The following is a 13,282-nucleotide window of genomic DNA, read 5'->3' as shown; positions in this document are numbered from 1 at the left end:
TTTAAGAGGAGGCTAGACAATCACCTTGCTGGGGTCGTTTGACCCCAGTACTCTTTCCTGCTATGGCAGAAGGTCGTACTTGACGATCTGCTCAGGTCCCTTCCAACCCTACTACCTATGAAATTTGGTAAGAGGTGCCATTCTGTTAAGGATATGCTGTTGCACTCCTCATAAAAATATGCCAAATTTGTAAAAAAGTACCCAAATTTCATGTAGATTCAGCAGAGGCAACTAAGACTCTCCAAATATCAGACATGCTCCACGCCCGAGACTACAGTGATGACTCTGGGCTGTCGCAGGGTGTGCTAGGTCCAGCCACATGAACTCAGTGCAGGAAGACTCTCACACGCATGCTTTCACTTAGTTTTTTTGTTATGATAGAGATAAATGCCCAATATGAAAGCACCTAATAGAGATATTCTACAATAAATTAAGACAGTCATATTATACTTACAGCAGTGGTTCTCAACCTTGTCTTAAGGTACACCTCAGATATTGCCAACTCTTAACTTCAATTCATTTCTTGATTACAGAAAAAGTAACAGAAATTCTTCTGTCGCAAAGTCAGAAAGACCACAACAGTCCAGGATATTTTTGACATTATGTATTCCTACTGGAAATCTGGATTTATCTCATGAATCACATGTAGATGTCTGCATGCCTACTATTAAGTGGCACCTGAGGGTACCATGGTATACTGGCTAAGAATAAATGACTGAAAGTTATGGAAATATGTTTAAATATTTAATATCTCCATTAATAGCACATGGAAACTGAACTATTTAACACATTTTTCAAATGTTTTTGATAATCTTTTCTGAGCTAATGCAATTTTATAATTATTGTTAGTTCTGAGGATACATACTAGAGTTTAGGGATACCTAAACAGTAGCAGCATGGCAAGTCAGAAAGCCATGGTCAAAACAAAACTCTCTTTTAAAAAAAATGTTTTCTTGCTACTTCCTAATGAACATGCCAATTTCATCTGAAATTTATGGTCAATAAAAATAAAACCTTTTCTTCTAGAAAAGTTAAATGATACTAAAATAGGCAAAAAGCAAATACTGAAATATAAATGAAAATAAATACCCAAACAGAACCCATAGAGCAGTACTTTAAAGGTACCAAGCTATATTTAATGACCAATAAAATGACACATAAGTTCACTGAACTATACAGCTTTAAGAAAGAGCTAAATGTCTTGCAGCAAGCATACCTTCTCCAGAATAGTACTCAGTTGGGACAATATTTTCATCCCAAATAATCTTCTCTGTGGGATACAGAGGCATCTGGTTGAGCTGCTGAATCTGCGATATTCGACGCTCATGACGGGACACCTAAGAAAGAGAAAAGCCCTATTTATAGCAAATGACTCTTAAACACTCACTGAAGTTAACAGACCAGGTCCATAAAGAATATGGCAGGGGCCCAGTGATATATTATCAACATTCTGAAACACTTCAACTCCAATTGAACACAAATCAAACCAAAGATATTATCACAGATTAGTTAACATGTAGTCCAGTAGTATCAGCTCACATATGGCTTGAGCATAGAACATGAGAATGTCTCGCTGCAATTTGGGTGTCTTGGTTTAAGAATTACCCAGGGTAGGGGTAATGGGGTGTTAAGAAATATATTTTTACTCCACAAAAGACAATGGTAGACGTTTAAACCAACCTACAGATGTCCTATCCCAGCTAATTAATCAAAAGAAACATGATGTTGGAAGCATTTAGCTAAAATTCTCCGGAGCTTAAAGTTAAAACGAAGGTAAAGGACTTTCTACTATCTTTTTCCCCAATGTCAATCTTTGTTTACAACAGTTATGTTTGATATTTTACACTCAACAATATTTATAAAAACCCGCATTTGGAAAAAAAATCCACCTACTAAGATCTTTTAATGGCAGCAGGAGCATTCACAATTAGACTTAGTGCTGCTTGTATACAAATACGGAAAAAATACCTTGAAAATTTAAAATAAAGTCAGATACATAAAAATGAAACTCTGAAAAGCAACCAGAGCAGTGGATACATTAACATGCCACATATCTTAACTGAACATTTCACAATTCCTTGGTCCCCCCTTCTATCTACTAACGTTGTAAAAGTCTCTCATTGGTGTACTTAAGTTGAGCTTTTTTAAAAACCACCTAAGGTATCTGAATGTTCAGTTGTCACCTGGTGTCTAAATCCATCTAGGGCATTGGTTTTCAACCTGTGGTCTGTGGACCCCAACACCAATCAAAAGCATGTGAATCTCCACACCCCAACACCAATCAAAAGTATGTGAATCTCCACACTTACAATTCAAAGGAGTCTGGCCTGCCATTCAAAATTTTTTAGGGGTCTACAAATGAAAAAGGCTGAAAATCACTGATCTAGGCAGCTTTCAAAATTAAAGCCCATCTATATTTTTATGCAAGTCTAGGTAGCCTGATAGGAAAGCATGTACACATGTTTATCAGCTCTCAAACACCTGCTCCCAGCACTCTCCTGACAGCCTCCAACATAATTGTGGCTAAGAAATGAGACTACTTTGTATTTTCCCATTTAAAGAAAGACGAGTAGTTAACTTGATTTAAAATTATAGAATAATTTCCAATTTTCCAAATCACTATATTACTGTCATTTGTAAGTAATTTTCTCAGTTAAAAGCTCCTACATAGCCTACAGTATTATAGTTTCAGTGACCATGTCTACATGAGATGCTGACCGCGCAGCAACATCACATGGCAAAAAGCGTGATGTGATGCTACTGTGCAGTAGTCTTGGGCTACTGTGCAGTCAGCATCACAAAAAGCTGTTCCTTAGTGCGACTAACTGCGCAGTAACTCCTGTTACAGTTCAATCATTTAGTACCTGTTTATATAAACAGGAACCAAATGACTGCACAGCAACGACTGCAGTCAGCATCTTGTGTAGACCTGGCCAGTATTTGTGATCTTACTCCAGTTGAGGGAAAAAAAAATCAAAACAAATAAGAAATTCAAGTAGCACTGGTGTGGTTTACCAGCAATTCTAGCAGCAACTCTTTTTCATAGCTTGTATCTTCCCCTTCCTGTAAAGTTGGTAACAAGCAGAGGTATGATGCCACCTGGTGGAGCGTGTTTGAACTGCATAGAATAAAAACAGACAAAAGTTGTTGCTATGTAATTTTTTACTTTTACAAAAGCTGTTAAAACATCCTAAATGGCCTGTGTTACCTAACTATAAAAAACACATACCAAGAAAAAAAGCCTTAGCATGGCTTATAAATTCTTTTTAATCAAGAAGTCTGGTAATTTCCACGAAAGATCAATGTAGCATTTACACAATTATAAAAGTGATTAAAAAAATGACAGCCGGGGAACACCATTCAGAAAGACTTTGGATACAAGAGCAGAAAAACACAGTCAAATTTTCTAGTTAAGGTTTTAATTGTCATCATTATTTCACTGATTCAATAGCAGTGGTTAGGCACCTTAACTTTTGGAACAAGTACATGGCTTGTTTTTTTACATCTCCCCTCCCTTCCCTCACCTCCCAATCAAGAAATGTTGTCATGGTATCAATAATTCCATCGCTGATCTTAATGCTCCATATAACAACAACTTAGGACCAAGATCATTCTTCATGTTCAGGCTAATTATTAACCATTCATCCCCCAAGAAATGTCTTGAGGTACGCCTAGTTTTGCTCTGGGGCCTTATGCTGCAAACACACATGCAGATACTTTTCCTCAAACAATTACAGACAATAAGTATTTATACTGCACACAGCTCCAATGTAGTCAAGAGATTAAAGACCTCCAGATAAATGACAGATAAACTAGGTCTAAGAATCCTTGATTTACACTACAACATTTTGATGAAAGACTTTTGAGTACATGTCCTCTATAACCAAACTCCCCCCACACTCCCATTTTCTGCTTATACCATCTCTTCCACACTGAAGGAGTTACTGCCACTGCCCCTGAGAAAGTGCATGTAAACACTCCTGCTCCTTCTGCTGGCTGTAGCAGCCAATTCAGCAACTGGTATCTTCCCAAAGGGCCTTTTGTGATCAGTTAAAGCAGCTGCTACAGTGGGACTGCAGCGCAGTCAGAAACACATGGATATGTTAGCTTTTTAGAGACTCTGCAGAGGCAGCCACCATCTGCAGTCACAACTTCTTTCAGTATAACCCAAGTAAGTGTATACAAGGCCTCAGACTCCCCAGCCAAGTAAAAGCAATACAAACTATTTGCCTAAAGTCATCCAGCCAATTGGAGGCAAGCAGAGGTGCACTGATAGAGATTCTTGGGGCTGATACTGATAGTCAATTTTTAAGGAGGCAAATCAGCCGAAAGCGATCAGATTTCCAATACATAGCCTGGCAGCTTGTAGGGTAGTGTCCAGCTGGTTAGTCTGTTTTGGTGGAAGGGAAGGGGCGTGGGGGCAGGCAGGGGAGTAGATCGAGGTCCCTGCAGTGAGAGAGGGACTGGGGCTGGGGTAGGCACTGACCAGCTGGGACGGGGCGGGGAAGGACAGAGGCTGGAAAACCAAAAGATAGGACGGACAAAACTTGAAAAAGAAAAGTTAAATTTGTTGCTTTACCTCAGTGGTCCAAAGAACGTCAACAACGAATCACGTGTGTCAACCGCTGCCACGTTTGAGAGAGCAAAATCATAGAGTTCTGGGAAATGTGCAAAAGCCGCTCTCTAAAAATGCCCACAAAATTCAATGAGATATTCAACCAACATTGTCTATATATTAAGTCCAAATATAACAGTGCAAAATACATTGACAAGCAGTAAAAAAACAGAATGAAGCAAAATGTGAATATTCTTGAACTGCATCTTCCTGCATATATGAAAGCACTACCAGAGGAGGAATAAAAAAAGCCAACTGTTCACAAAGCAAATGTTCATTTTTTTAACTTCCTCCTTCACTAAGGTGCATCTTTTCCAACTTTTCCAAACGCATTTCAATACTAGACAATACTGCTGGAAAACACCCTCACAAAGGATAGCAATTTAAATCTAAGCAAGATATGACAAGACCATAAAAAACTTAGGGATTTCATCTACCAAGGTTTCTTGATTTTTGAAGTAAAAATGGATATGAAAAAAATCAAAGAACCTTAGAGGTTGCAGTTCTAACTTGCTGTGAACACCTAAAGGGAAACAATTTCATGGTCTAATTAACACCATTCAAAGTATTTGTATTTATAATCGTATGAGAAACGTATCAAGGCATCTTTAAATGAACACAGGTAATGAGGACCTTGGTTTTACATCCCACCTGAAAGACAGCACTTTTAACAGCACACACTTATGCTGAGGAAAGTGCCACCTACTGAATAATCACTGTCTAGTGCCCCTAGCTTTTCAGTCCAAATAGTCGTGACTGATCCTTGTTAGTTAATGAGTTGACAAGATCCAAACTCGAAAGAGTACTGTTTTACAGCAAAAAACAGACCTACTAATCTGTACATACTGACTGGCTATCTGCGCACATAAAATTTGAAATGTGTTCCATGAAAGCTTTCAGGATCTTTGAGTAAAGGTATATAAACTAAATATTAGTTTAAACACTATTCCTTGAATACAACAGGAAAAAAAACCAAGAAGTTTCTTTCTAAGAACACCAGAATCACAACCTTGGTTGCAAATTCAGGTTTAAAAAATAAAACTGAAACTCAGGCTTTTACCTACCTGTAGAGAAGTAATTCTGTCATAGTGAATTGTAGTCATTTCATTTGCAGTCAAAGCATTTCCAGTCTGGTCATTGATTTCAAAGCCAGTATAGAATTTAAGCATATCCAAAAGCTGAAATAAAAGTACATGAAGTTTAGAGATGTGTATGACAATGGGGTGTATAAGTGCAACTTAGATTGTATGACAATGGGGTATACAACTGCAATAAAAGACCCTTAATAAAAGGGATTAAATCCAGCTTCACAAATGTAAACACCTTGGAAGATGCATTTTTAGCAAGATATAGGTGGACATTAAAGCAAAACAACAAAACACTTGAATGGACTGATTAGCAATGTCAAAAATAACTTGAAAATTATTTAATCTGACAGCTTTACTACATTTTAAGACAATCACAGTATAACCCAGAACATCTACCTGTTCAAACATATGCAGAGTTGTACAATTTAATTATAGATCTCCATATGGAGATGTTATCCTTCTGTCCACAGGCATATTAAACTGAATGCTATTCAGATGAATACTTAGACAAAGGATATACTTGTATAAAGAATTAATTATTCAAGTACTATTTGATCAGTAAAAAATCAAAGAACCTTAGAGGTTGCAGTTCTGACTTGCTGTGAACACCTAAAGGGAAATAATTTCATGGTCTAATTAACACCATTCAAAGTATTTGTATTTATAATTGTATGAAAAATGTATCAAGGCATCTTTAAATGAACACGGGTAATGAGGACCTTGGTTTTACATCCCACCTGAAAGATAGCACTTTTAACAGCACACACTTATGCTGAGGATGCTGAGTATCACTTTAAAAAGGACAATTCAGGGTAGATAAAAATCAATGATTTAAAAAACCCAAACAAAAAATTGATTTTTAAATTTAAAATCAGATTTAAATGTAATCATGTTCTGATTCTTTTGTTAAGATACTTTAAAAATCAAACAGACCATGGACTATATTAGGGACCTAATCTTATAGGCTTCCCCAAGGCTCATATATAGATTAGTAAAGATGAAAGAAAACCATTCTACCCAATGGAACTCAGTGCTCAGTCTAAAACAGGGGTGGCCAAATGCGGCCCAGAGGCTGGATGTGTCCGGCCGAGGCATTCTATCCAGCCCGCGGGGCCCCTAAAAAAATTTAGTAAATTAATATTTATCTGCCCTGGACTGCCTGTCATGTGGTCCTCAATGGCTTGTCAAAACTCAGTAAGCGGCCCCCTGCCCAAAATAATTGCCCACCCCGGTCTAGAAGATCCTTCTAAGCATCTCTGTGATGCTTAGTTTCAGTTCTCAAACCGTGGACTTGTCTCCAGAGATAATGCACTTTTTGTAGAAACCAAGGATTAAGTCAAGGCTTCCTGACCAGTGATTTAAATTGACTTGATTTAAACCAAGCCCACCCTGGAAAAATACATCTCAAAAACATTCAAACGTTAACAAGCAGGATAAAATCACACGCCTTAAGGTAGCCATCTCCTTCAAGAGAGACTGAATTAATAACAATTAAAAAGCAATGGTTATCAAAGATGTTCATATAGAAGCTAAAGCAGAGACCAGCTGCACAGATGACATCTGTGCTGTTCAATTATAATAAAGGCAATGCTGTACTAGCAAACCACACCTGCTCCATGCATAGTATTTCATGAACCAGAAAATGTAGTAACATTAGGATGATACTGAGTGCACACCAGTAAGCTTTTCCTCTCACCAGAGCTTATTAGTACACACAGGCAAACTAAGGCAGCTAGTTACAGTACTTGGGATTTGAGAAATAGTACATGCTGACTGGGCAGGGTGTCAGGGATTTGAGAAATAGTACATGCTGACTGGGCAGGGTGTCAGTATAAGACTTCCATACACCATATTTGAGCACCATAAACAAACCTATAGGAAACTTAGCTTAGTTGCAGTGTGATGAAACTGCAAAAATATATCTTAAAGTAACTTCACTTATATAACTAAGCTGTACTCTCTATAAATAGTTGCATAAGAAATGCAATGAAATGACAATGAATTTACCTGCTGGTTATAAGCTGGTGAGGGCAGTTTTAACAGTGCCACTATTCAAATTTTATATTACTGAAGTAGGATTTCAAGAACCCCTCTAATAAAAATTAAATGAAAATATGCAACAACTTCTTGGAATATGTGGAACACTATGGCCACATATAGGTGCTACATCTGTATGGGAGAAAAGCCTATCTCCTAGCACAAGGAGTGTACATCCAATTCAAGGGCTTTATGTGAAAGAAAAACGGTTCTTCCTCAATGGAAGTTCCATCTCTTCCAACACTTCTTTCCAATTCAGAAAGCATCCAACAGTTCCTCCTCTCCCTCCAAGGGAGAGGAAAGGAGGGAGATCACTGGCTGCCTGACAGCCATCCAGCTGGATGGTACCAGGGAGCCTTGTGGGGAGCTTGCCCAATTCTACCAGTGACTGGTGGGACAAGTGCAGGGAGCCATTCTCCTGCAACAGGAGAAGAGTCTAAAACCTGAAACACGACACACAAAACCTAGTGATGCATGATTCAGTGACATTCACTCAGGAGGCAGATGTGCCTGGGTTCCAGACCTGGAAGAATGTGCCCCAGCAATTCCCCAGTTCCCAGCCCCTGGATTTTAAATGCCATTCCCATCATCCAGCTGGGCTAAGGGAAGTATTGCAAATCCCACAGGACCTGGAACCATGACAGGGAAGGTGTTGCCACCACTTGGAGGTGGGGAATACAAAGCCACAGGATCTGAGAAAGCTAACTCTGTCCTCAGACTGTAAATGCTACCCTGCCCACTTCCCTGAGGGCTTAAATTCTGTGTGTGCTGCCAGCTGGGGCAATTTAGAAGCCAAAGGGCTAGGACCCAGGGTTGGTAAAGCTATCCCAAGCCCTACTTCCCTGTGCCTCTGACTTTAAATCACCCTATGCCCAGCCTACCTGGGTTAAACAAAAGGTAATTTAAAACCTAGGGGCTCCTTCTTTACAGCTTGCTCCCTTCCCAGGCAGGAGAAGGCAGGCTGTCAATTAATGGGCTTCCCCTAAAGGCACAGCTGGTCCACTGAGCAGATCTAACAACCCCTGGCCAGAAAATTTCCCTGTGTAGCTCTCCAGCCAGGAGACTGGAATGCATATACAACACTCCAGCTCTGAAAAATATCCTGGAATAAATTCTTACCAGAAGAAATGAACACCTGTCAGTAGCTTATGTCTGCACAAATACAGAGGGCTGATAAACTAAAAAACAGCATTATAAAGTAGCAGGATTTTGGTCCCAAAAGGTACCATTCCTTAAAAAAGAATCAAAATCCCATGCAGCACCTCTGGATGGCAAGACCCAAGTTTATCTGAATGTAACCAACTAAGAAATGGACTGTGCTACTTTAGACAGTTCAATGCAACTGAAAATGAACACACACCAGAAGAGAGAGTTTCTCTCTTTTCAAAGGGTACAATTGCATAATACAAAGACAAAAACATTTTCATTCACTTGAGAAACTCTTCATTAATATAAACATTAAAGATTACCTGGCAGAAGAGATGGCCCTCTTTTTCCCTTTTAGCAAGATTGGACAGGTAACAGTGAACAACAAGATGGGAGTCATCTAATACTGTATTAAACCAGCGCCGGGTGGGCAACAAGGCCTAGAACACATAACTCTGTATTAGCAGTTTTATCATACAGTGTTTTAGAAAACTTTGGCTCCCTACCTGTTTATTTTGAAAACAAAGGCAAAGATAAAATGCTGAGTAACTAGCAGGTGATATTATTTATGTTCCTTATGCCGCAGATTGTCCTGATGACTCTAATGTGCCACTTCCAATCCAGACACTAACTCTCCTGTACTGCCCAAAGCACAGACAAGACAAACATAAAATTTACTGTTTATAAGCCTTTGGTTTAATATTCAGCATGCTACCATTTTAGCATATTCTCCTCCTTTGAATTTCACCCTGTATTTGCAAAAGTTTGGTTTTCATAATTAGGTAGGTGTTTCTAGTTACCAAGATCCTAGCAAAGTTTATTAAAGAAACACTTAACAGCTGTATGCCCTTTATCACTCAGTATGAACTGAAGTACCCATATTTTTTGTTCCTGTAAACATCAGTGTGTTTACTAACATTGAAATGATTTAAAATAATATAAATGAAATAATATTCAGTAGTTAAAATCAACTGAAATTTGTCAATTATAAAACCTCTATTTCGTTAGACAATGCAAACATTTCACCATAAGATCTGTCTATCTTTTGTTCTCACGAAGTTTTGGCAAGAGAAGCAGTTTCCTTCAGCACTACATCCACTATCATTTAATGAATTCAATCACACTATTTAATACATGAAGCCATTACCTATCCCAAAGGCTTATTCACTGTGTGTATAATCAGAAAGTTGAAACTTTTAATTAAATATGAAATCTTCAGACTAATTTTTGAGTCTCTTGGACAGCATTATCAAGTCCACAAGTTCTCACTAACTACACTTAATTTAAGAAATGATGGACAACTACAAATCAGTTGGCTTTAAGAGCTACCTATGCATTTTAAAGCTGCCAGTGAACTGTTTGAAATGGCTTAATGGACAGCTTTTGTTATGGATTCAGAGCTTTGAACGTTTTGTTTGACAAAATTACTGCCTCAGTTCTAATACAGTCAGCTTTAAACTGGTCAGCTGAAGTTCCGTCTCTTCTGCACACTGGGAATTTAGTTATATTACAGCTACTGATGGTCACCTGCAAGTCTCACTTGCACAAACTCCTAATTACAAACAGGCAAGCAACTACTTGCACAGGTTCAGACAATCCAGTTTCTAAATGGAGGTAAACTGCATCAGCGCAAACCAGGACTTATAATGTAGGTAAGATCAAGTTCTGCAGGACTATTCAGTGGATATGGCAACACTTGCTAAGTTACCCTGGGCTAGTTTTGGTAACATAACATAAGAAAATCATGTTCACTAGACACAGAAGTTTAACCCATATCTGTCTGAAACAGTCTGGAAGCAAAGAGTTGAAAGTAAACATTGAGTATTTGCTCATTCCTAAAATAATAACCGCTTGAGGTCAAACATTTTGTTCTATGGGTTTCTTACCTCTAAGTCTATTGTGAGTTCAATGAATCTTTCACAGTAATGAACTTGGTCCATGGAAACAGGACCTAAGCACAAGAAAAAAAAGGAAGTCAGAAACTCCTGTATTCTTCGATATTACATATTTTTGCCGCAGGTTTTAAAAACTGTGAACATATTTCCAATATTTCAACAAGAACTAAACACCTGGAGCTGACAGGCTTGTTAGCTACTGTTGTGTATTAGATTAACACAGTAGATTACAGGCTGAATATTCCAGTGATCTGAAGCATTTGCCCACAACAAGAGTAGATTTTGGGTGAAACACCCATGAATAGGATTTTCAGAAGTCACTAGTAATTTTAAGTACCTTAATTTAAGGGTGGGCAATTTTAGATGCTATAAAGGGATCACACACTTACATACCTGAGACAGGTATTGATTTTAGCACAGAGAGAAATTTCTGGATGAGCTGTGAAAGGAATCTTCTTTCTTGGTATGCCCTAAAATGAGACAAAATTAGTATTACAAAAATTCAAACCAAAGAATATTGCATCTACTACCAGCATAACAGGATCTTAACTCAGTTCTTAAGTTCAGTTTCATAGATTCATAGATGCTAGCTAGGGTCGGAAGGGACCTCAACAGATCATCAAGTCCAACCCCCTGTCTAGGCAGGGGAGTGCTGGGGTCAGACACCTATCCATAAGAATTTATCCCCCTGTCATTTCAATCACTCCTACTCAACCCAGACGAGACTTGAACTCTGATCTCCCACATGGTAGGCAGAAACTCTACCACACAGACACCAGTGCTGGAACTGATATTCTGACTAATTTGTGCAGGGACCAGTGCTGACATATTTTTTATGGTCAACATTTCTGTGAAAGTTTCCCAAAGCTTTGTGATTTATGTTAGCAATAATATATCCTTTTTTTTCAAACACATGGCAAAAAAATCATTTTTCTTTATTGCCAAAGTGACTAACATGGTAGCAAAGGCAACATTTGTATGCTTACTGTATATAAATGACTCACCAATTACCAGACTAGTAATGAGGAGTTACAGAATGTGTTGATACATTGCCTGTACCTCCTTGCCCCACCCCTCCCCTAGCCCAGTGGTGGCCCAGGTATTGAAGGAAGTTCAAAAAGCCTGCTCCAATGAACAAAGTCCCCCAAAAGGAACAAATGCAAGAAACACTTTAAAAGTTTTAAAAAACTGAATACTGACAACACAAATAATTTAAAACAGGAATCTATCTGTATACATGCATCTATACAGTCCAATAAAATACTTAGCCTAAATACAAGAATCTTAAAACCCAAATTTCTAAGTTCTAAAATATCAAAAGCCACTAATGGGTGGCCAGTGTTAGGGACAGCCTTACCCAAGTTTGAGACTAAGTTCTAAAGAAGCAAGGAGCTTTTTACATCAGCTGAAGGGAACCTCAGCCTAAACATGAGTTTACTTCAGGAGTAACCTTGTCTTAAAGCAGTACCCAATGTTATCCCGTCAACAAAACATGAACCATATGAAGTTCCTAAATAAAAAATTACAACACAAATATGGTAAAAAGGATGCACCTAAGTGACCCTACAGTCAAGATGAAGCCAATTGACCTAATGCTCATCTAGGTGGCCAAGAGCTGATCTAACTAACTTAGGCTTGACCTTTCCCTTTCACTTACAACTTCATTTAATGCTACTTCTATTAATCTTGCTTGTTAGCAGGATGAATAAAAATCAACATTTTTTAAAAATAAAGAACACTGATTTATTTCAATCAGATTTTTTTATTTAATCGTATGTTTTGATTTTTTTAAGATGCTTTTGAAAAAAATAAGCATATAAAGAAGTTTTAATTCAAGATATGTTAAACCTCAAAGGCAACATGGAATATTCAGTTGGTCTAATAAAAGATATCATATCTACTCAAAGAACCTTGCCAGCCTCATCATGGAACAGGGATTATGACTTCTAATTATATACTATTTGAGACAATATATTCATGTAACCTTTTCAGAAAAGTTTTATAAATAGGTTACAACAGGCCATGGACTATATTAGGGACCCAATCTTATGGGCTTCCCAGAGGCTCCCCTGTGCATTAGTAAAAGATTAATGAAACCCACTCTACCCAATGGGACTCAGTGCTCAATCTAGATTCTATAAAATCCCATTAAGCATCTCTGTGATACTTAGTTCCAGTTCTCAAACTGTGGATTTGTGTCTCCAGAGATCACAGGCAGACAAAGGTAGATGTGGTATCTTTTATTAGAGCAACTAAATAGTTGGAAGAATTGTTCTTTGCAGCTTTCGGGCACAAACACTCTTCTTCAGGCATAAGGAGAGTTTGTCGTCTCCAGAGATAACATCCTTGTTAACAGTAGTATATGGAGATGAAACACCTGATTATCAGGGATTCAGGTTTTCTGTTTCCCATGGAAAAAACAGTAAACCACAGATTTTGCCTTTTACCAGAGTCAAACATGGATTTCTTGATTTACCAGAGAAACCCATGGACAGAGCTGA

The 13,282-nt window shown here is 38.1% G+C and overlaps 1 protein-coding gene across 1 annotated transcript in view; it reads right to left on the bottom strand.

Moving 5' to 3' along the window:
- Positions 1–13,282, bottom strand: part of AQR (aquarius intron-binding spliceosomal factor) — a 103,326-nt gene that overhangs the window by 66,581 nt on the left and 23,463 nt on the right. The window contains exons 12-15 of the mRNA XM_019551765.1: positions 5,680–5,793; positions 4,580–4,683; positions 3,016–3,118; positions 1,217–1,337 (exon numbers count right to left, since the gene is read on the bottom strand). Coding sequence (XP_019407310.1) covers positions 1,217–1,337; positions 3,016–3,118; positions 4,580–4,683; positions 5,680–5,793 — 442 coding nt within the window. The remainder of the gene's footprint in view (positions 1–1,216; positions 1,338–3,015; positions 3,119–4,579; positions 4,684–5,679; positions 5,794–13,282) is intronic.

This window comes from Crocodylus porosus, unplaced genomic scaffold (assembly GCF_001723895.1).
Source record: "Crocodylus porosus isolate Cpor-Errol unplaced genomic scaffold, CroPor_comp1, whole genome shotgun sequence".
Classification (NCBI taxonomy): Eukaryota; Metazoa; Chordata; order Crocodylia; family Crocodylidae; genus Crocodylus; species Crocodylus porosus.
The sequence above is the reverse complement of the archived record's forward strand: the minus strand, read 5'-3'. Positions and strand labels throughout refer to the sequence as shown.